General features: G+C 39.8%; 1 protein-coding gene across 7 annotated transcripts; it reads left to right on the top strand.

The window, feature by feature from the left end:
- Positions 1-1,407: 1,407 nt before the first annotated feature.
- csnk1g2a (casein kinase 1, gamma 2a) lies at positions 1,408-21,247 on the top strand. Of its 7 annotated transcripts, none has more exons than XM_083548022.1 (13): positions 2,001-2,061; positions 2,196-2,225; positions 4,108-4,780; positions 5,206-5,275; positions 7,626-7,774; positions 7,965-8,199; positions 8,315-8,400; positions 8,978-9,062; positions 9,385-9,533; positions 11,317-11,400; positions 14,169-14,270; positions 15,951-16,057; positions 16,926-21,247. In XM_083548022.1, the coding sequence occupies exons 3-13, from the start codon at positions 4,505-4,507 to the stop codon at positions 16,978-16,980; spliced, it is 1,398 nt and encodes a 465-aa protein (XP_083404148.1). In that variant the 5' UTR covers positions 2,001-2,061; positions 2,196-2,225; positions 4,108-4,504; the 3' UTR covers positions 16,981-21,247. The 7 variants fall into 7 exon arrangements, with proteins under 7 accessions (XP_083404150.1, XP_083404146.1, XP_083404152.1 ...); XM_083548021.1 differs by having other exon boundaries at positions 2,006-2,061; positions 2,193-2,225; XM_083548024.1 differs by lacking the exons at positions 2,001-2,061; positions 2,196-2,225 and adding an exon at positions 1,408-1,568 and having other exon boundaries at positions 9,388-9,533.
- Positions 21,248-21,525: the final 278 nt, after the last annotated feature.

Here is a 21,525-nt window from a genome sequence, read left to right as displayed (position 1 = left end):
GGGTGAATGAATGAAGGATGGATGAGAACTGGGTAAGGAAATGGAGGATGGAGGAGAGAGGGGTGAATGAATGAAGGATGGATGAGACCTGGGTAAGGGAATGGAGGATGGAGGAGAGAGGTTTGAACGAATAGAGGATGGATAAGAACTGGGTAAGGGAATGGAGGATGGAGGAGAGAGGGGTAAAGGAATAGAGGATGGATGAGAGAGAGATGAAGGAAATGAGGATGGATGAGAATTAAGTGGAGGATGGAGACATTCGGGGTGGAGGATGGAGGATGGAGCTGAGCTAAATAGAATAAAGGGGAGATGTACAGTATAGAACATGAAGGAAAAAGGATGGACAAGATGCGGATGGAAGAGTGATAGATGGAGGAATTGCAGGATTGAGCGATACAGGAGATACGGATGTAGGAGAGAGATTGGAGATAAATGGATGGGGGAGATGAATGAAAGCTGAAGTAGCTTTTATTATGTACAGTATATGTAAAGAAATGCAGTAGTGTGTATACAGTATACTTTGAGACTCCATGTTTGTTTCATTATTGTAGTACTACTGAAAGTAATTCCATAAATGTTTTGTCGTATTTTGGCCAGGCTTTGATTAGACCTCTCTAGAACATCCACCTTACACCCTGTGTTAGCGTTGTGCTTGGGGTCTCTTTATATTTGTAGAAAGACGAAAGATGTTTTACCAATTTGATCAGTTTCTTTACCGAAATGTCCTTGTACTTGAATCTATTTATCCTCCTGCTAATCTTGACAAGTCCTTGTAGATTGGAGAATAGAGGCGAGAGAGAGAGATAAAGGAATAGAGGATGGAGGAGAGAGGGGTAAAGTAATGGAGGATAGAGAAGAAGGAAATGGAGGAGTTTAATCGTCACTGTCTAAAATATAATTAATATAATTAGAGAAACTGCAGAAGTATGCAAGATGGAAGAGTCACCAGAAGGAAACCCTACTTGCCACCTCTACGTAAGTCAGATAAGACATTTTGCTGTGGGCTGTACAGTTGAAAAATTGAATCATTCTTTGACTGAAACAAAGTTATGTTTGGAGAAGAAAGGGGGCAAAAGATCACATTGTAAATTCTCGAGGCCCCACTCACTTTTGTTGCCAGTTATTTTGACAATAATGGCTGTATATTGAGTTATTTTAAATAAATAAGCTGCACATTGATACTCTAAAATATACCCAACTTTCATTTCTATTGTATTGTTACTTGATAAAATACACTATGGATGCTGAAATGTGAGGTACTATATATATTTGTTTGATTTGTTTCATTTCATATTTCAATTTTAATTTCTGATCGAATTTAAGTTCCCTATAGGGATTTTCACGTAGATTTTTCCCCGGAGTGGATCTGCGATTCACAGAGACGCTCTGCGTCGCTTCTTTAGCGTAAGGCCCGGCACAGGAGCCGGAGGCTGCGTAAGAAACCTGGCGCCTGCAGCCGAGCGGTGACGGGTGGCCAATGCTGGAGAAAATGGAAAAGGCTTCAAGACATTGGGCATTAAAAACGACGCGGATGGGACTTGTTATAAACGTATAACGCGCGATTATAGGTGAGAAACGATCTAATCTGTTTGGTCATGTGTACAGCTGACCGATTCGGAATTTTTATATCGTGATCTTTTTATTTTTTGTGTGCATATAATGTATTTAAGGAGTTGCCCGGTACTAAAGGCTATTAGACCTTATAGCTCTCTATTACGTTGATCTATCATTTACAATACTACGATGGAGTTAATTTTTATTTGTAACATCTTTATTCGGTTTCCAAAAATACCTAGTTGCCATTTTTTGCTTTCTCTTTATTGATTAGCAAAGCTTTCTCTTTTCCCTATCCGTATTCAGGAAAACTCCGCCTTCCAGTATACGATTGGATATCTTATCGACGCTCTGTTTTCTGATTGGGTAGTATTTTTTTATACCCGACGTATTAACCAATCCCGTTCTAGGAGGCGGGTTTTGTTGAAAACGGATGGCATGTAAATAAATGATGCTAGTCTGAACTTTGCTAGTTTATCAAATCCGTGGGCCACATATGAATGCAAAGTGAGTTCAGATAATGTTAACACTCTGTTTTATGTTTAAAAAACAAATTATGGAAAAAATTATAGTTTTTTTTAATCGATATGTGTACTTTAATTGGAAATGTCGCTAATATTTTATTTATTTAACTTCAGAAGGCTGGAATTGTTATGCTAGGTGCTTAGCTGGTAAGTCTGAGACAGCTTGGAGTGAGTTGGATTTATTAAATAGTTTGATGTGTTTTGGTGTTAACATTTATTTTATTTTTTTAAATGAGCAGTTTAGATTGCTATAACATAAAATAGAGGCAAAATTTATTGGCGCGCGTGTGTGTGTGTGTGTGTTGCTAACCGGCCTTTTAGTCAAACCTGTTATATAAGTTACCTCGTTCAATTTTCTTTTTTTGAAATGAAAATATTAATGAATATCACCAAATAAACAAATAAATCCTCATAATTAACCTTAAACAAGAAATCTGTGGGATATTTATCAAGCATTTGGAACTTTTTCTCCTTCATACATGTCTGGACATGTTGACTTTTTTTTTTGTGCATCAATCCATCTGTCTTACTATCCATCCATCCATCTTACCATCCATCCATCCATCTGACCATCCTTTTTACAATCATTCTTTCAATCTGTCCATCCATCCATCCTACAATCCATCCATCTTACCATCCATCTATCTTACTATCTATCCATCCATCTGACCATCCTTTCTACAATCATTCTTTCAATCTGTCCATCCATCCATCCTACAATCCATCAATCTTACCATCCATCTATCTTACTATCTATCCATCCATCCATCCGTCTGTCCATCCTTTGTACAATCCATCTTTCACTCTGTCTATCCATCCATCCTACAACCCATCCATCTTACTTTCCATCCATTTATCCATCTATCTTACTATCCATTCATCCATCCTTTCTACAATCCTTTTTTCAAGTCATCTATCCAGCTATCTTACTATCCATCCGTTCATGAATCCATCCATCCATCTGTCCGTCCATCCGTCCAAGCTTTAATATGATTTATTTAACAAGTAATCGAATAAATCGAGGTGATAGAAGATCTCCGGATCTGCAGCAGCTTATATTTTCATATTTGGGGATTTGAAGCCGTGTCCACTTTATATATCCACTTTAAGGCCTGACTGACAAAATCATCAACACACATGGGATTTAAGACACCTACTGATGATAATTGCATGTTACCTGACATGAAATTCTTTGCTCCTGCAGAGAAAAGCTTATGTTTATGCTAGGTAGGGGTTGTAGGGATTTCAAGATATTTATTGGGAAATTGTTGTATAAGGGGAAAAGCACTAAGTTTGGGGTCCCAGCTCGATGCATGGTTGATTGTTGAGAAAGAACCACATATATAGCTGGACAAGTCTCCATACCTTTGTCTATATAGTGTATATCAGGGACAATATGATATTACCCAAATCTAATAAAGGGATAAACTCTGAATTGTCTGATACAGGGACGGGGTGATACAGACTTAAAACTTCATTGTGATGTTTCATTGTATTTTATGAGGTAACGAATGTTGCCTTGTGGTTCTTATGAATGTTTCAATAGAATCTATAATCTATAGAAGGAGATCTTTCACTCCAACCCATGTAAAGCATATCTTAATGGAGCCGGCTTTGTGCACAGGAGTATTGTCATACTGGCACATGTTTGGGTCTCCTAGTTCAAGTGAAGGGAAAATTTACATCCTGTAGAATTGTGTGCCTTCAACTTTGTGGTAACAGTTTGGGGAGGAACCACATATGACTTGTGAAGTCCCTGTACTTTTGTTGAACAAACCAATCAAAGGGTTTCCATCAGGTTTCTAAAAATGTTTTGATCGTTTTTGAAACACTGACGATTGTAAAAGGCGGTCACCTTCAATGTTTTTATTTCTTTTTTTTATATTTTGCTTTGTTTTTTTTCTCCGATGTTTGTTTTTGTCTTGCGGTTCTTTGAGAGCTTCAATCTGATTGGCCAGTAGATTTTAAAAGAAAAGTAAACAACAACAAAAAAAAAACCTGTTGAAATCTGTTTTATTTTCTACTCCAGATGCTCGTAAATGTCTCCCGAGGAATGAGCGACACAGTTTCACCCAATCACCAGGAGGGGGCGACGAGGATGGAATCCTGGACAAGGTCGCGTCTCAAATCCAGTAGCTAGGACCAAATCCTGGATCAGAGGGGAACAAGGATGCTGCTTTGAAACTTGGAATATCCAATTTTTTATTATTTTTTTTCTTCTTTTTTTTTTTTTTTTTTAACTGGATGATATTTTGGTGACTGAACACATATAGACGCTTATAATACGCTTGAAGCTTAAAAAGTTTTCTTTTCATAGTCTATCCTCCTCCTCCTCCTCCCTCCCCCCTTGCCCTTGTTGTGATTGACGTTTTGGGTGTTTGTATGGCAGTGGAGTAATCGTGGAGAGGCCGAGGTATCACAAGCTTATGGATTTTGATAAGAGAGGAGGGGGAGGTGGAGGTGGTGGTGGTGGTGGAGGTGGAGGTGGAGGTGGAGGGAAAGGGGACACGGAAGAAGGAAAGAAGATGTCTAAGACCGGAGGGAGCAGATCCGGTCACACCGGTCGCACTTCGGCGCCCAATTCAGGCGTGCTCATGGTCGGACCAAACTTCCGCGTCGGGAAGAAGATCGGCTGTGGGAATTTCGGCGAACTTCGGCTCGGGAAGAATCTTTACACCAACGAATACGTAGCCATAAAACTGGTAAGAAATGTTTTAATATTGCGCTACGACGTTTTTCACTACTCAGCGATACTGAAACCAGCTACTATATTTTAAACAAATAATAAATATTGATTATAAAATTAGCAGTAAGTATTAGTATAAATCTGTATGTAGGTGAGGTGAGGAGGTCTGGGGTGCAATTAGAGCTCACATTCATCTCAAAGGAGTTCAATAGAGTTGAGGTTAGAGCTCCATAGCAGGAGATCTTCCACTCCAGCCCATGTGAAGCACATTCTTATGGAACAGGCTTTGTGCACAGGAGCATTGTCATGTTCGAACAGTTTTGGTTTTAGCTAAATAATACGCCATGAAAAGCTCTCAGTGCAGTGGTGCTTTAGCCCCGCCCACTTATTGTTCAGTGAAGACGTCGGGATTTTAAAGGCTCTTTTCCTCCCCCTAAACAGGAGCCGATCAAATCGCGAGCACCTCAGCTCCACCTGGAGTACCGTTTCTACAAACAGCTTGGGAGCTCAGGTGAATTACTCTTCATCTCTCCATCACTTCATCTCCTCAACTCATCTCCCCATCTTCTCACTTGATCTCCTCTTTTCGTCTCCTCATTTCTTCCCTATATCACCTCTCTTCATGTGATTAAATTCCCCATGTCCTCTTTTCTTTTCATTGCCTCTTCTCTCATCCTCACATCATCTCTTCCCCTCATTCTCGCTTCACCTCCTCCAACCCTCTCTTCATCACCTCTCCTCTCATCTCCTCCTTACATATCATACTCTCATGTTCTTATCTCCTTTTTCTTTCTCCCCTCTTCTCCTCTCCTCCTCTCAACTCCTCTTTACATCTCTCTTCATCTCTTCCTTCTATCTCCTCATTTAATTTCTTTTCATCTCATCATCTCTTAACACGTCCTTTTCCAGAATTAATTATCTTTCATTTTTTTTCACATTTTTTTTTTCTGGTATTTTTGTCAAACATTTATTTAGTTAATTTTTTATTACTTCATTTATATTTACTCTGATCCTTTGCTAGTTTCTCGTTTTCTCGAGTTCTGCTTATTCACATCAACTGCAGTAATAGAACAAAAAAAATGAATCTTTCTCTCTCTCTTTCTCTCTCTCTCTCTCAATTATTGTGTTGATGTAGAAGAGAGATTCGGGGCTGTTGTGTTCCATAGGCTTGTTCTCCACCTCCTCGTTGTCTGAACGATGTGTTAATCAGTGATCGCTTCTCGTGTGTTGTACCTGCTGTGTTCATCCTACGCTCGGTGTGATAAGCGCGGAGACAGATTACAGCTCGCGCCTGGACGGAAATGTGTGGGGTTTCTAATCAGATTGGAACAAAACAAACACAAAGCGATCTTTCTGTAGACCGGGCATGTAAGAACAAGGCCAAAATAATCATCATAATGTTCCACAGATGTTCTGATTACAGTTATGAATTACGATCGATAGTCAAAAAGGTGACGCCATAACTCGCAGTGGGTTTTTTTTACACTGTAAGTGTTTATTCTATGCCATGACGCAGAGTCAGTGTTTTTATTTTTATTTTGTGTTTTTGACGCCGTAACGAAGGGTCTGTGTTTTTGACGCCGTAACGCAGGGTCTGTGTTTTCTACGCCGTAACGCAGGGTCTGTGTTTTCTACGCCGTAACGCAGGGTCTGTGTTTTCTACGCCGTAACGAAGGGTCTGTGTTTTTTACGCCGTAACGCAGGGTCTGTGTTTTCTACGCCGTAACGCAGGGTCTGTGTTTTCTACGCCGTAACGAAGGGTCTGTGTTTTCTACGCCGTAACGAAGGGTCTGTGTTTTCTACGCCGTAACGAAGGGTCTGTGTTTTCTACGCGGTAACGAAGGGTCTGTGTTTTCTACGCCGTAACGAAGGGTCTGTGTTTTCTACGCCGTAACGAAGGGTCTGTGTTTTCTACGCCGTAACGAGGGGTCTGTGTTTTCTACGCCGTAACGAAGGGTCTGTGTTTTCTACGCCGTAACTCGGGGTCTGTGTTTTCTACGCCGTAACTCGGGGTCTGTGTTTTCTACGCCGTAACTCGGGGTCTGTGTTTTCTACGCCGTAACTCGGGGTCTGTGTTTTCTACGCCGTAACTCGGGGTCTGTGTTTTCTACGCCGTAACTCGGGGTCTGTGTTTTCTACGCCGTAACTCGGGGTCTGTGTTTTCTACGCCGTAACTCGGGGTCTGTGTTTTCTACGCCGTAACTCGGGGTCTGTGTTTTCTACGCCGTAACTCGGGGTCTGTGTTTTCTACGCCGTAACTCGGGGTCTGTGTTTTCTACGCCGTAACTCGGGGTCTGTGTTTTCTACGCCGTAACTCGGGGTCTGTGTTTTCTACGCCGTAACTCGGGGTCTGTGTTTTCTACGCCGTAACTCGGGGTCTGTGTTTTCTACGCCGTAACTCGGGGTCTGTGTTTTCTACGCCGTAACTCGGGGTCTGTGTTTTCTACGCCGTAACTCGGGGTCTGTGTTTTCTACGCCGTAACTCGGGGTCTGTGTTTTCTACGCCGTAACTCGGGGTCTGTGTTTTCTACGCCGTAACTCGGGGTCTGTGTTTTCTACGCCGTAACTCGGGGTCTGTGTTTTCTACGCCGTAACTCGGGGTCTGTGTTTTCTACGCCGTAACTCGGGGTCTGTGTTTTCTACGCCGTAACTCGGGGTCTGTGTTTTTTTTACGCCGTAACCTGGGGTCTGTGTTTTTAGGGTTTAATGCGAAATTAGTTAATTAAAAATTTTTTTACAACGTAAGTGTAAAGTAAGAACTTGGTATAATTAATTTGTAGTATATCCTGTCTATACATCTTATTTTCACTTGGCTGCTGTGTCTTCACTCTGTTGCTGTTTGTGTGTGTGTGTGTTTACAGAGGGTGTACCTCAGGTGTACTATTTTGGTCCATGTGGGAAATACAATGCCATGGTGCTGGAGCTGCTGGGCCCGAGCCTAGAGGATCTGTTCGACCTGTGCGACAGAACCTTCTCCCTCAAGACTGTGCTTATGATCGCCATTCAGCTGGTGAGCGTGCACCATGCATCCACACACACACACACACACACACACACACACACACACACACACACACCTATCATCAGTGACATCATGAGCAGTGCGCCCAAAGGGTCATCAACACGCCACTTATATCAGGTCATGCGCATATTAAAGAGTTTGCTTTGTTTTTGTTTTCTAACATCTGTTTCTCTTCAAGATAACACGGATGGAGTTCGTTCACACCCGCAGTCTGATCTACAGGGACGTGAAGCCCGAGAACTTCCTCGTGGGCCGGCCGGGCAGCAAACGGCAGCACACCATTCACATCATCGACTTCGGCCTGGCCAAAGAGTACATCGACCCCGAGACCAAAAAACACATCCCGTATCGGGAACACAAGAGCCTGACGGGCACGGCGCGCTACATGAGCATCAACACACATCTGGGCAAAGGTACTGAGCCAGCTAAATGGCAGTCATCAGCGCAGGTATTTTAGCTCTGATGTCCACACGTGTTTTTATTAAATGACTTATTTCGTTGTACGTGTCTCGATGTTTTCTCTTGCAGAACAGAGCAGACGGGACGACTTGGAGGCACTTGGGCACATGTTCATGTATTTCCTCAGGGGCAGTCTGCCCTGGCAAGGCCTAAAGGTACTGTGATATCTCTAAGTAAATGAATAGACTGGACATTTTTGTGTTTTTAGGCATTATGGTATATATTATATAGACAAAAATATTGGGACTTTTTATTGGGAATCTCTGAAAAAGATTGTAATAAAATCTTGATATATTTTTCATATATTTAAATAAAAATGCTTTTTTGTGTTTTGTGCAAAAAGCTTGTCTGCTGACCTTATAATTTGTTTAATAATAATAATATTGTTTCTTAAAAATGGACATTGTCCCAAAAGCAACTTTAAAGAGATAATTAAGTTATAAATTTGAAATGAAGTTTAATGCTGATAAGTTCATTCCTTATAAGTTTATCCCTAATGAATGAGCCAGTGGTGACGTTGACAAGGGAAAAACTCACTGAGATGGTCTGATTAAGAAACCCTGAGAAGAACCAAACTCAGAAGGGAACCCATCCTCATCCTCATCACCGAATGTCCATTCATTACAGTTCCATCATTGTTGAGGTGTTCAGTAATGGGTGCTTTAATGCAGAACTGATCATGCATTGTTTAATTTAAATACAGTTCATCTTTGCCTTTTTTTTTTTTTTTAGGCTGACACGCTGAAAGAGCGCTACCAGAAGATAGGAGACACCAAAAGAGCGACTCCTATTGAAGTGCTCTGTGAGAGCTTCCCAGGTTTGTCCAGTCAACCACAGATCAGATGACTACTAAAGATGATTTTCAGCAGCTAAAAACAGCTGCCATAAAAAAAAAAGAAAAATCACTTTTTTTTTTGTCTGTAGAGTATATGTGTAGCGTTCTTACATGTTCCTACAAATGAGCTGTAGCCCTGGGAATGCATTAAGAACAATACAGTTATTATTGATGCTTTGAAAAATCCAGAAATGTATTTAGTTTCATTCACAACACATTTGTACATGTACAATTTATTGATTTATTGTGTGTAAATTATACATTTGTACATTTTACAATTCATTAATAATGCTGTGTCTTACAGAAGAAATGGCCACGTACCTGCGCTACGTCAGGAGACTGGACTTCTTCGAGAAACCGGATTATGACTACTTACGCAAACTCTTCACGGACCTCTTCGACAGAAACGGATACGTCTTCGACTACGAGTATGACTGGGTCGGGAAAACTCTGGTATGGCGAGATTACGTTTATAATATGAATAATAAATATAAAAATATATGTACTTCCCATAACTTATTAAATAATGTGTTTACATCGTTGAGGGAAAATTTCATGCTACTGCATCCAAGGACATTCTGTACAATTGTGTTTTTTGGTAAACACCAAAAACCCACTAATAGAGAAAGCGTGTACCGTATTTTCTGGACTATAAGCCGCTACTTTTTCCCCCACACTTCAACCTCGCGGCTTAAACAATGAAGCGGCTAATTTATGGATTTTTCCTGGGTTTTTTCCGGTTTCACAAACTTCAAGACAAAAAACTGAGCCCCATAACATTAGACAAATTAAATTGCAGAAACGGGTTTAGGTGAACCAATGAAACTCTTTATATTAAATCAGATGCGCTCCCACTGAATCGGGCCGCACCACATCATAAATATGGATGATGTTCCTCTGACGTTTGACCTGCCGCTCACTCGGACTGTCTACAGGAAATGCGAATCATTCGTCACGCTGAAAACAACCGGGCATGAAAAAACACACTTCACCTGTGTTCTGAGCTGCACGGCATCGGGAGAAAAGATTCAGCGAGGTGATGGTGAAAGATAAACTCTCTCGACTTTCTTGGTAGGCTACTGTTTAGATACAAGCTGTGTAACAGACACTGTCTTTTGTTAAAGCCTGTGTAAAGTTCATTAGTTTCAGTGTAGACACCTGCGGCTTATAGACAGGTGCGGCGTATCTATGTTCAAAATAAATATCTTGCGCCTAATAGTCCGGAAATTACGGTATTTAAATACATTACCCCATAATGTAGTGTGTTGAAAGGGTCTCAGTGAACCAACAGGCAGCCAATCAGAACTGATTTCCAGAACAAACGATACACGAAATTACATTTAGGTCCGTTGACTCCGCCCACTGTTGGCTAAAAAGCCTGTGGAAAGTCTGTAAACACCTGGGCTTTTATAGTTTTTGTGAGGAACATGCCTGTTTCCTTTCGTTTTAATGCTTGGTAATATAACTGTATGAAGATTTACTTTGACCAAACAAATGTACAAATGATCTTTATTTTTCATTAAAAGATTTTCCCATGAATAACAGATTTACACACATGGCATCTGGACAGTTAATTTCTCCAAACATTCAGCTGATAAACTTTGCTGTGCCGCATGTAAAACTTGCTAAGATGTTCTTCACTAGCGATCCGGTTCATCCCAGAGCAGTTCAATAGGATTTAGGTGCGGTGACTGGGCAGGCCATTCCATTATGGACAACACTCCAGATGAGTTCCAATTGTCATCGTTTTGTTGTACGGTGAAGTCGGTTCCTATGAGCCACAGTCCAGATGGAACTGCATGGTGTTAAAGTATGGAATGGGAGCAATGTTGTTTCAGTTTTCCATTCACCCGGAATAAGTCTTCAACATTCCCTGCTCTAAAACAACCCCAAAACATTAAGCCTCCACCTCCATGTTTGATTGTGGGGGTGAGGCAGTCTGATCACATCTTCTCTCCTGTTCTCCATCTTACACAAGTTCTTCTGTTAGAGACACAAAATGTCACACCCCTCTTCCACTCATTTACTGTTCAATTCTTGTGTATTTTTTGCATTTAACCAAGTTTGTTGCATAGAAACCATAAAAAGTCATATGCACGTGTATCAGACAGGAAAGACTAGGTGCTTGGATAGGCAGTCTGTTTATGTACCAAGCATATACGCCTTTGCGATGTATATTGTATTTAAAATTAATATTGAAATATCGCTTTTTTTTTTCCCTGTCATGTTCGTTCAGCCGACTCCAATAGGACCCATTCCCACTGATGCACCACATCAGTCCAGCAGCAGAGAGAAAGCACAGCAGCAGACCAAAAATCAGGTGAGAACACACACACACACACACACACACACACACACACACACACACACACACACACACACACACACACACACACAAATAACTACTGCTCAAGATTGTCTCTATGGGCAGTGTGCCTATTATTGATATGTCCTATTTTTTATTTTTTACACCCTCTAAAATAAATAGACCATAAATACAAAATATAAATTCATAATTCTCTTTCTAAAAGTTCATGCTTAACCATAAACTGAAAAATCACAAATTAGAGAATTCTTTGTATTCTCGCATCTTATTGGCCGGTTTGATTATTCATTTATTTATATATAATATATAATTTTGCATATCCTTATGCAGATTTTTGAAAAAGATTATATACATTTTATTTTAGATCCACCCTTATACCGTTATATATATATTGATTTATTAGTTTATTTTTTAAGCAAAAGTGCCAACTATTTGCAAGCGGTGTTTTTTAATTATCTTTTAATTATTTTAATTAAGATGTGTCCTTAATTAATTCTTAAAAAATTTTCCAAACATAAAGGTTCACAGTAGGATCAGTGAGGTGACCAGTCAAAAATATTCTTGCTTAATGAGTGCCTAACATTACGAAACCATATAATACTTAACAATTACCTTTTATTTTATTTTATTTTTTTGGACCATGTCCAAGAAACGTTTACATAAAATGGCAATAAAAACACATTTTTGGGGAAAACCCAAAAAAGACGGTGCAAATCTGAAAACGTTCTCTTCTTGATGTGTCTTTTGTGCTCAAACTAAGTTATGTAATCACTGTCCACAATATTAGGAACACCTGCACTTCTGCTCATGTATGCATACAGTGTATGAAATACCACAGGTGCATGTCAAGAGCTTCAGTTAATGTCCAGTTTGGGGTTAGGGTTAGGGTTAGGATCTTTGCCCATGATACCCACTTATTCCTGTTCTTAACTAACAAGAGTAGAACCTGATGTGGTCTTTTGCTTTTTTGGGTTGTTTTAGAGAATTTTGGACCTTGTAGACCCTAAACACACAGTATGATTCTTTTTTTTTTTTTGTGTGTATGTAGAGGCTACCTAATAAAGATAGCTAGGTTGGATTGTACTTAGCGATAACCGATGAATCAGCATATACTGAATTTAAAAAAATTAAAAATTGACACTTAATGTAAAATAGTACTAAACTTTTACAACAAAAAAAATATTGAATCATGATAATGTGCTAAATGAAATGAGTATATTAATTGTATTAAAAAATATTAAGTAAAACAAGACATGCACACAAACTGAAACAAAAAGTAACAAAATAAATAAAAAGTTACATTCCAAATAAATGAGACACTTTAACAAACAGCATGTGGCATCTGTCATTTACCTCTAGAGGGCACCCTTGTACTATATAATAACAGCAAATCTCAGATGCTCCAGCAACCCGGAAAAACTATCGGTATGGATTTTTGCAGACTATTGGTGCCCATTCATCGGCAAAACCGATGAATCTGTCGACCTCAAATTTTTTTTTTTTGTTTTATACACCATCCTGTGTAAATCTTATCTGTATTGGATCAAAAAACGTAAATTTTTCACTTGGGCCATTTAGCAGACGTTCATATCCAGAGCTACATGCAAAACTGATTTAAAGTATTAATCAATGAATAAATTTAAACTAGTTCACTAGGTTGGAAACTTAGGATACCTTCCGCCTAAAACTCTGTTGGGAGGAATTTAAAAATAAATAAGAAAAAAGTACCGGATTCTCTGGATTGAGTAACAGCCATGCCATGGTTAAAGTCAGAGATCTTCTGAACATTTCCTGAAGCTGTTTGTCTATCTACATGGCTTATGCATTGCGCTGCCGCTACATGATTAGCTGATTAGATAGCTGCACGATTATGCAGGTGTGTATGTTATGTATGTGTGGACAGTGTATATATGTTTAGATCTGGCCAGAAAAGTGACTTAAATTCAGATTTGTGACTCCTCGCTATAGCAAGGGCATAAAGGAGCTGCTAGCTAGCCATCACCCCAGATGTTTTTCCTCAGTGTTGCTTGATGAACATTTGAAAACATGTCTGTGAATGAAACCTCCAGCAGGTGTCAGCGTCATGTGATTGTTAACTGAGCTTTTATTTAAAAATGTATTAGCACTTTAAACTTTATTTTATATAGAATATAATTCAAAAAGTGCTGGTGTACAAAGTTTTAAATAGCTATAAATAAGTACATTTTAATGGTACAGAGTGCAGTTTATACTGTAAAACCTAAGATGTGAGAGGCATATTTTCTTTATTACAAAACAGACACCTGTGATTGGCTGGTGTGTCTTTGATTGACAGGAGAGAGAAAATATGCCTCTCACATATCTCAGGTTTCTCGTTATACAACCCAAAGTATTTTTTTCCCCTTTAATTTAACTATGAAGTTTCTTTTCCGATTTGCATTAGAACATGACTCCCAACGCACTTTCTTTTTGTTTTGATTGGTCACCTGACTAAACTAGCCCAGATGAGAAAGAGGGAGGAAAAATATTGATCTTCCCACTACAAGTTCTCATACTTTCCGGAGCGTCTTATCAGGTCACCGCACACCTCTTCGCATGTCGAACTCTTTTCTTTTCCTCTCCTCTGCCTACTTTCTCTATCCTCTGTTCGCTAGAGCGTTTTGCTTCTGCATGGGAAATGTTCCTCTTTCTGGGTTTTTTATTTGTTTTACTTTTATTTTTTTTAACACCCTTGCATCACCGGCCACATGTACCCAAACCTTCCCCCATTCCTCCTCCCCAAGTCTCCCGAACCAAAAGGAAGTGAAACCCAGCCGACTCCTGTGACCAACAGGGAGATCCTGGGCTCGCATCTCACCGCTGATAGGCTGGGGGGCTCTGTGCAGGTACTGGGAAGGGTGTGTGTACTGTATGTATGTATGTATGTATGTGTGTGTGTGTGTGTGTGTGTGTGTGTGTGTGTGTGTGTGTGTGTGTGTGTGTGTGTGTGTGTGTGTGTGTGTGTGTGTGTGTGTCTATGTCTTTGTCGCTGTATGTGAGCTCTGCTTTGCTTAGCATCTCTTTCACTTTTCCCCCTAAATGTTGATGCCCTTTAATGGCTCTTATAGAGTCGGTTTCTGTCTAAAACGAAGTATTATAATATATATTAGAACTATTTGTGCTCATGCACTTGTCCTTGCACAGAAATTACAATTGCACTCTTACTCGAGCTAAGAATCGATGAATAGTAAAAAAAAATTGCTAGGTTGGATCGTATTTCAAAGAAAGTCACTCCATGTAAAATATTACTGAATTTTATAACAATATGAATACATTAATAATTATAAATAATAAACAATATATATTAAATATCTCTCTGCACGCTCTCCGTACAGCAGCGAAGTCTTGCGTGTAAAAACAAATAGCACGTGGTGTCCGTGATTCACCCCTAGAGGTCGCTCTTGTAATGACGGCAGACCTTTTCAGCCTTTCCAGATGAAAAACTTACGAAAATCATTATTACAGCAAATTATGGAGCTATGAAGCTCATTATAACAGCAAATGGGGAATAAGGAATATTTCCACACCCATTTGCTGTTTTAATGAGCTTTTGTGAGATTTTGGAGTGTGCTTTTGGAGATTTATGTGAGATGCTGTTCATGAAGTCAGGCACTTATGAAGTGTAACGACGAGTGACAGATCGACCTTTTTAGGAAAGTGTGACCTTTTTTTGTAAATATGAGATGAAGGATGCACTGATTGTCACATTTTCTTTCCAACAAACAAAAAAACCCACTTCTGCTTGGTTTGCGGTGTCGCTGACTGTATATTGCACTGACTGTATATTGCAACATATTCAGAAATTCTAGTGTGATTCTGGCTACACACACAGACACAAGGTTTTATGCTCATTCTGAGAGTGAGTTTGTTTTAATTGCAGAATCCACACCTAGACTGGAGTATAAATATAAAAAAGGCACATGCTTGGATGGAAACTGTACTTTATACTTGAGCACACAAACGAACACATTTCCCTCTTCCTCTTTCTGCTTCCCCTTTTCTGTGTTTGTGTGTGTTAGTGTATTTGTGTAGTGTTTTCTTTTTTTCTTTTTGTTGCTTTTGGACTGCTGTTTTTCCTCTCTACTCTCCTTCAATTCTTTGCAAGTAAAATACACTTTTACTCACGCCAGCAGCAAAGAGACCCAAATATAATAATGTGACAAATAAAATGTAAATTTGGCTAGAAATGTCAGGTGTCGAATACGTCTGACACACTAAAATGTAGTGAGGTTGAGGTTTCCCCAAATGATAAAGTACAATGATAAAAATTGGTTAAGATGGAATAATTTTTTCGTCTAAGCCGAACAGAAGGATTAAGGTTATTCCTTGTTCTACAGGACAAATTCACACCAGCAGGTGGCGCCAAAAACTCAGGTTTAAAAAGTGCAGGCAACTATAAATGGAAGGATTTATTCTATATTGTTTTGTCTGGTACAAGTTTCTGGAAATTCAGGCTTACTGTGTAAACTTCTGTTTTGTTTTTTTTTGTTTGTTTTTTTTTGTTTTTTTTACTTGCCAATGCTCAGGTCATGAGTTCTACCAATGGCGAGGTGAACACAGACGATCCCACAGCAGGTCACTCCAACGCGCCAATCACTGCTCCTGCTGAGGTCGAGGTCGCAGACGAAACAAAGTAAGCAATAAACACACACCCCCACTGCGTAACCCCATCTATCATCCGCTCCTAGGTGATCTCATCTACTCCATCAGCCTATTCACTCCTGTCACGTCACCCCATCCGCTCCTCAAACCTGCCACTCCCGTCACGTCACCCCATCCGCTCCTCAAACCTGCCACTCCCGTCACGTCACCCCATCCGCTCCTCAAACCTGCCACTCCCGTCACGTCACCCCATCCGCTCCTCAAACCTGCCGGTCCCGTCACGTCACCCCATCCGCTCCTCAAACCTGCCGGTCCCGTCACGTCACCCCATCCGCTCCTCAAACCTGCCGGTCCCGTCACGTCACCCCATCCTCTCCTCAAACCTGCCGGTCCCGTCACGTCACCCCATCCGCTCCCCAAACCTGCCGGTCCCGTCACGTCACCCCATCCGCTCCCCAAACCTGCCGGTCCCGTCACGTCACCCCATCCGCTCCCCAAACCTGCCGGTCCCGTCACGTCACCCCATCCGCTCCCCAAACCTGTCGGTCCCGTCACGTCACCCCATCCGCTCCCCAAACCTGTCGGTCCCGTCACGTCACCGCATTCGCTCCTCAAACCTGCCGGTCACGTCACCCCATCCTCTCCTCAAACCTGCCGGTCCCGTCACGTCACCCCATCCTCTCCTCAAACCTGCCGGTCCCGTCACGTCACCCCATCCGCTCCTCAAACCTGCCGGTCCCGTCACGTCACCCCCCCACACACACACACACACACACACAAGTCTCTCTTAATGAGCAGTTGCTATAGAAATTATATTATTGTTATTGTTGTTATTATAACAAGTGCATTTAATTTGCTGTTATAGGAAATTAATCAACCTCTTCTGATTTCCCCTTCAGGTGCTGTTGCTTTTTTAAACGGAGGAAGAGGAAAGGCCTGCAGCGGCACAAGTGAAGAGCTGAATGGTGGAGAGATAGAAATAGAGAAGGGAGAGGAAGAGAGGACTGGAGTGTAGAGCGCTCCACTATCTTGTGTGTGTGTGTGTGTGAGAGAGACAGTGTGTGTGTGTGTGTGTGTGTGTGAGAAGCTCGTCAGATGCAGAGTTTGAACTGCCACCTACTTTATAAGGAAAGAAGTGTATGGAGGAGGAGTTATGTCTGTTTCAGAAGGAATTGCATATAGACGAGGAGGAGTTACATGTGTTGGAGGAGGAGTTATGTACGTTTGTATGAACATCCAAGAGATGCAGAGAGTCTGCGAGTGTGCGTGTGTGAGATGAACATGAACACAGATGGACAGTTTAATCCTGTATTTTAGATCACATTATCAGAGGACTTAAAGCAAATGTTTAAACGATGAGTGTTTAATTTTATGGGAACAAAGTAAGAACTGGGGGCGGGGGTGGGGAGGAGACTACAGACTGTGATGCTCCAAATCTTTGGAAACTTCCGAGAATGCAAACCAGAATCGCTCTGCTTCTGTAAATTGTTTGTTGTTCTTTTTTCTTTTTTTTTTAATGTAATTTAAAATATTGTTTTTGATCTCTGCTATCCCTGAGTTTAGCTCTTTTATTCATACAGATTTTCGCTCTCTTGCTCTCTCCCACACACAAACACACACACACACACACACTTTTTTTCTTTTCGTTTTATTATTTAAGCTCTCTATGTCCTATATTTATTTTTCCTGTCAACATGGATGTAGCACAGTGGCTGGACTCAGGTACAGTGGAAGACGGAGAGAAAGCAATGCCTTGCATCTCAATACTGTTTTGTAACACACACAAACGCACAGACTTCCCAACTAACTTCCGTCAAACCTTGCTTTAATTGTTCAACAGGATCACAACTCAGTTTTCTCAACATGAAGTACAACATGGCTGGAATGAGTTTCCTTAAAAGGTGTACAGTTTTGTTTGAAATAAACACGCACCTATACGGTCATGTTTGTTTCGTGATGTGCTAGCGAAAGTCCAATGAGAGAGTTTTTTCTGTTCTGTAACTTGAGAGACATCAAAAGTTGTCCCGTTCATGTTTTTCAGATCACCCTAAACTCTTTATCCTGCTTCATTTATCCAGCTTACTTGATCCAGTTCTCCTTATCCAGCTCACTGTATCCTGCTTAATTTATCCAGTTTCTTGATCCAGTTCTCCTGATCACACTACTTGATACTGCTTACTTTATCTTGCTCACCCTATCCAGCTTACTTGATCCAGTTCTCCTCATCCAGCTCACCTTATCCCACTAAACTTATCCTGCTTTTTTTTATCCCACTAACCTTATCCTGCTCAACTTATCCAGCTCGCTATATCCTGCTCACCTTGTCCTAATTCATGAGGCTAACCTTATCTTGCTTCTTTTATCCAACTTCTCCTTATTCTGCTTACTTTATCCAGCTCACCTTATCTGTCTTATCCAAATAACTTTACCTGGCTTACTATGTTTAGTTTATCCAGCTTACCTTTTCCACTTTATTTACCAACAAATACTATCTAGCTAGGCTTGTTGACCTTGCATTATCTATAGCTTCCTTAGAAGCAGTAAGTATCTCACTAGTTTGTCCTACATATACAACTTGAATAGGTGCGTACTCTTAAAGCATTTCTAAGCAATTTACATCCAAATAACGTCATCCTCATAACTTTATCTAGATATAGGATTATCCAGCCTTCACCCAGCTATCTTACTGTCTAAATAACTTAATCCAGCTGCCCGTTTCTCATTACCTTACTACTACAAACAAGTTTATACACAAATTTAAAGGATCCCTTTCTGGCTAATGTAATCCAGCTAACTAACTTTATCCAGCTAAAATTAAATATAGGCATAAAGCTAAATAGTGTCAACCTAGCTAACTTTATACTTTGTGCAAATGCAATGAAACATTTATTAGTTGGTATAATCAATATGATGTATATTTAATACGTATACACTAATAATAACACTGATCCCGTGCTCTTGCTAGGTAAAGCTAAAAAGCTAGCTATCAAATGAATGTTAGCATGTGAGTTAGCATACATTCTTAATGCAAACTAGGATTTTTTTTTTTTTTAGACTTTTGTTGGATTTTTGTACAAGCTGTCGTCAGAATTGTGAGGTGGGAGATTATATTTTAAAATGACAGTTTATTTGCTCAGAACTCTGTAGAATCACTACCTCTGGGTAACACACTCTATAGACAAAGGTTTGTGGACACTTGACCATAAGTTTTGTATGTGCTGTTTAAACATCTAATTTCCACAATTATTTCCCAGTCGCTGTTATAATTAGCTCCATTCTTCTGTGAAGATGCCGCACTAGATCTTTGTGTGCGCTTGTGGAGATTTGTGTGACACATTCGGCTAAGAGGGTGTTTAGTAAAGTCAGGCGAGGTGAGGAGCCATGGGTTGAAGTCAGAATTGAGATCTTGCACACGCACCCATGTAAACTGTTTATTTAGGACCTGGCTTTGTGAAATTTGTTGTCATGCTGTAACAGGTTTGGGTCTCCTATTTCATGTGAAGGAAGAATTTAATTTCAACACATCCAAGGATATACTATACGGCTGTGGGCCTCGAACTTTGTTTTGGGAAGAAACACGTGGGGGGGGGGGGGGGAGTCAACTGTCCAAATACTTTTGTCCATATAGTGTTAGTCTACTGCTGGATACAAAACTGTTGTAATTTGATTAAATTTTGTTGGCTTGTTAGCCAGCAAAATGAGGTGAAGCTAAGGAAGTTCTCATAACTAGCATTAATTAGCTAAAATATTGTATTTCACATTCATTGGATCTCATCTCCCCCCCCCCCCTTTTTTTTTTTACGTTATAAAGACAGCAATAAAATACTACTAATGCATAATACCCAGTTAATGTAAAATGCAGAATTTTATATATTTAATAGTGTCATATTGCATACATTTGCATTTATTTACATTTTTTGAGAAAGCTGTGTTTTTGTTCCGTACAGACTGCATACAATTAAATCCTTTTTTGCGTGCCAGCATCAGAAGTTAGATGATATTCTGATTTTAATCATATTTCATATTATATCCGTTCTCAATCATATTCGAGAAAATACAAATCATTTCACATACGAAGTTACAGAAGGATAAATAGCTACTGCTTTATCGTGAACTTTCGCTAGCATAGCCAAATGAAGACTGATTATTGGTTGAAGTCTCAGTTTTTTAAATGATCGTTTGCTCGATATTTTATTGCTCCTGTGTTGTTTTTACTATACATCTCCACTATACAGCAAGACAAGGCAGTGTGTTGGAAACAGTATTGAAGCAGGCTATGAGATTTCTCTTCTTGTAAATTGCACTTTTAAAGGGGGAAAGTAATTAATCACCACAAATGATAAGAAATAAAACCTGAACACAGGATTGTTTCTACACCAGACTCAACCAGACTCGCGGTTTTGCAGGGAAAAGACGGAGTGAAGTCACGCCAGATGTTTATTTTTATTTTTTTCATTGAAAGATATTTTGGAAATAGTTTGTGCCTTTTGTAAGTGAAGTGTGGAAACATTTTGGAGCTCTCAAATAATCGCTCTCGTTCCAGGTGGTTTGGTGTTTTTAAAGTGGAACAATGAGAATGTATGATGGTTTACATTATGTATTTTTTCTCTCTCTCCATCTTAAACAATATTTATTCAGGATTGGATATTTATTTCCGCGTTGCTCAGGTTCATATTGACAACCAACAAATGATCAATATTCGCTCAAATCACAGGGCTGAACCTTTTTAGTTTTTTTCCCAATCTAATAATTTTTGCTTTGTGTTGCTGCATTTTAATGTCTGGCTTGAATTCCATATGGCTAATGTTAATCCTAATAATAACAATAATTAATTATTAATCCTTATATGCCCTGCCCCCTCCAAGCGTCTAAGTGTTGCCACGGTAACCTGTATTTTCTTTTTTTCCCTATTTATTTGTCTGCTCTATTCGAAAACTGCCCGAGCATCACTAAACATCGTTTTTTGTTGTTGTTTGTTTGTTTGTTTTTACTTTGAGTCTTAACACAGCCTAAAAACTCACATTGTCCAGCTGCATAGTACTCAGCATATACATGATCACCACGATCGCTCCTGATTGGTGGAAGCAGAAGCAAGATCCTTTGAAGAAGAGTAATGTGTTTTATAGTCATATTTTAGTTATGGAGGGGTTCAGATGAAAAGCATTTGTTTGGTTTATTCTGTGATACTAAATGCCTCATAAATAAAGACTTTTATAATATAGTTTTTATCTTGTACTGTTTTTTATCAGGATTGTAAATTTTGTCTACTGCCTTCTCATCATTTGTCATTTAGGTTTTATTTGTAATTTATAGCATTTTCTGGGTTTAACAAGCTGTTTCAAATGACCTCTGTCTAGTTCTGTTTCATGAATGAATGGATCAATCAGCCAGAGATGGGGATGTGAGTTTGGGGTGGATTAGTAGGATGGAATGAGCAATAGATACGGGTGCAGATGGAAGGATGGATTGTTTGTGTTGGTGTCTAAATTTTAGTTTTCT

Source organism: Silurus aristotelis, assembly GCF_946808225.1.
Source record: "Silurus aristotelis genome assembly, chromosome: 8".
NCBI classification, from domain to species: Eukaryota; Metazoa; Chordata; class Actinopteri; order Siluriformes; family Siluridae; genus Silurus; species Silurus aristotelis.
The sequence above is the reverse complement of the archived record's forward strand: the minus strand, read 5'-3'. Positions and strand labels throughout refer to the sequence as shown.

Coding starts and splice junctions, on each gene's coding strand:
- csnk1g2a (XM_083548020.1), top strand. CDS start 4,505: ATGGATTTTGATAAGAGAGGAGGGGGAGGTGGAGGTGGTGGTGGTGGT. Junction 11,401..14,168: donor AGCAGCAGACCAAAAATCAG/GTGAGAACACAC, acceptor CTCCTCCCCAAG/TCTCCCGAACCAAAAGGAAG. Junction 16,058..16,925: donor GAGGTCGCAGACGAAACAAA/GTAAGCAATAAA, acceptor TTTCCCCTTCAG/GTGCTGTTGCTTTTTTAAAC.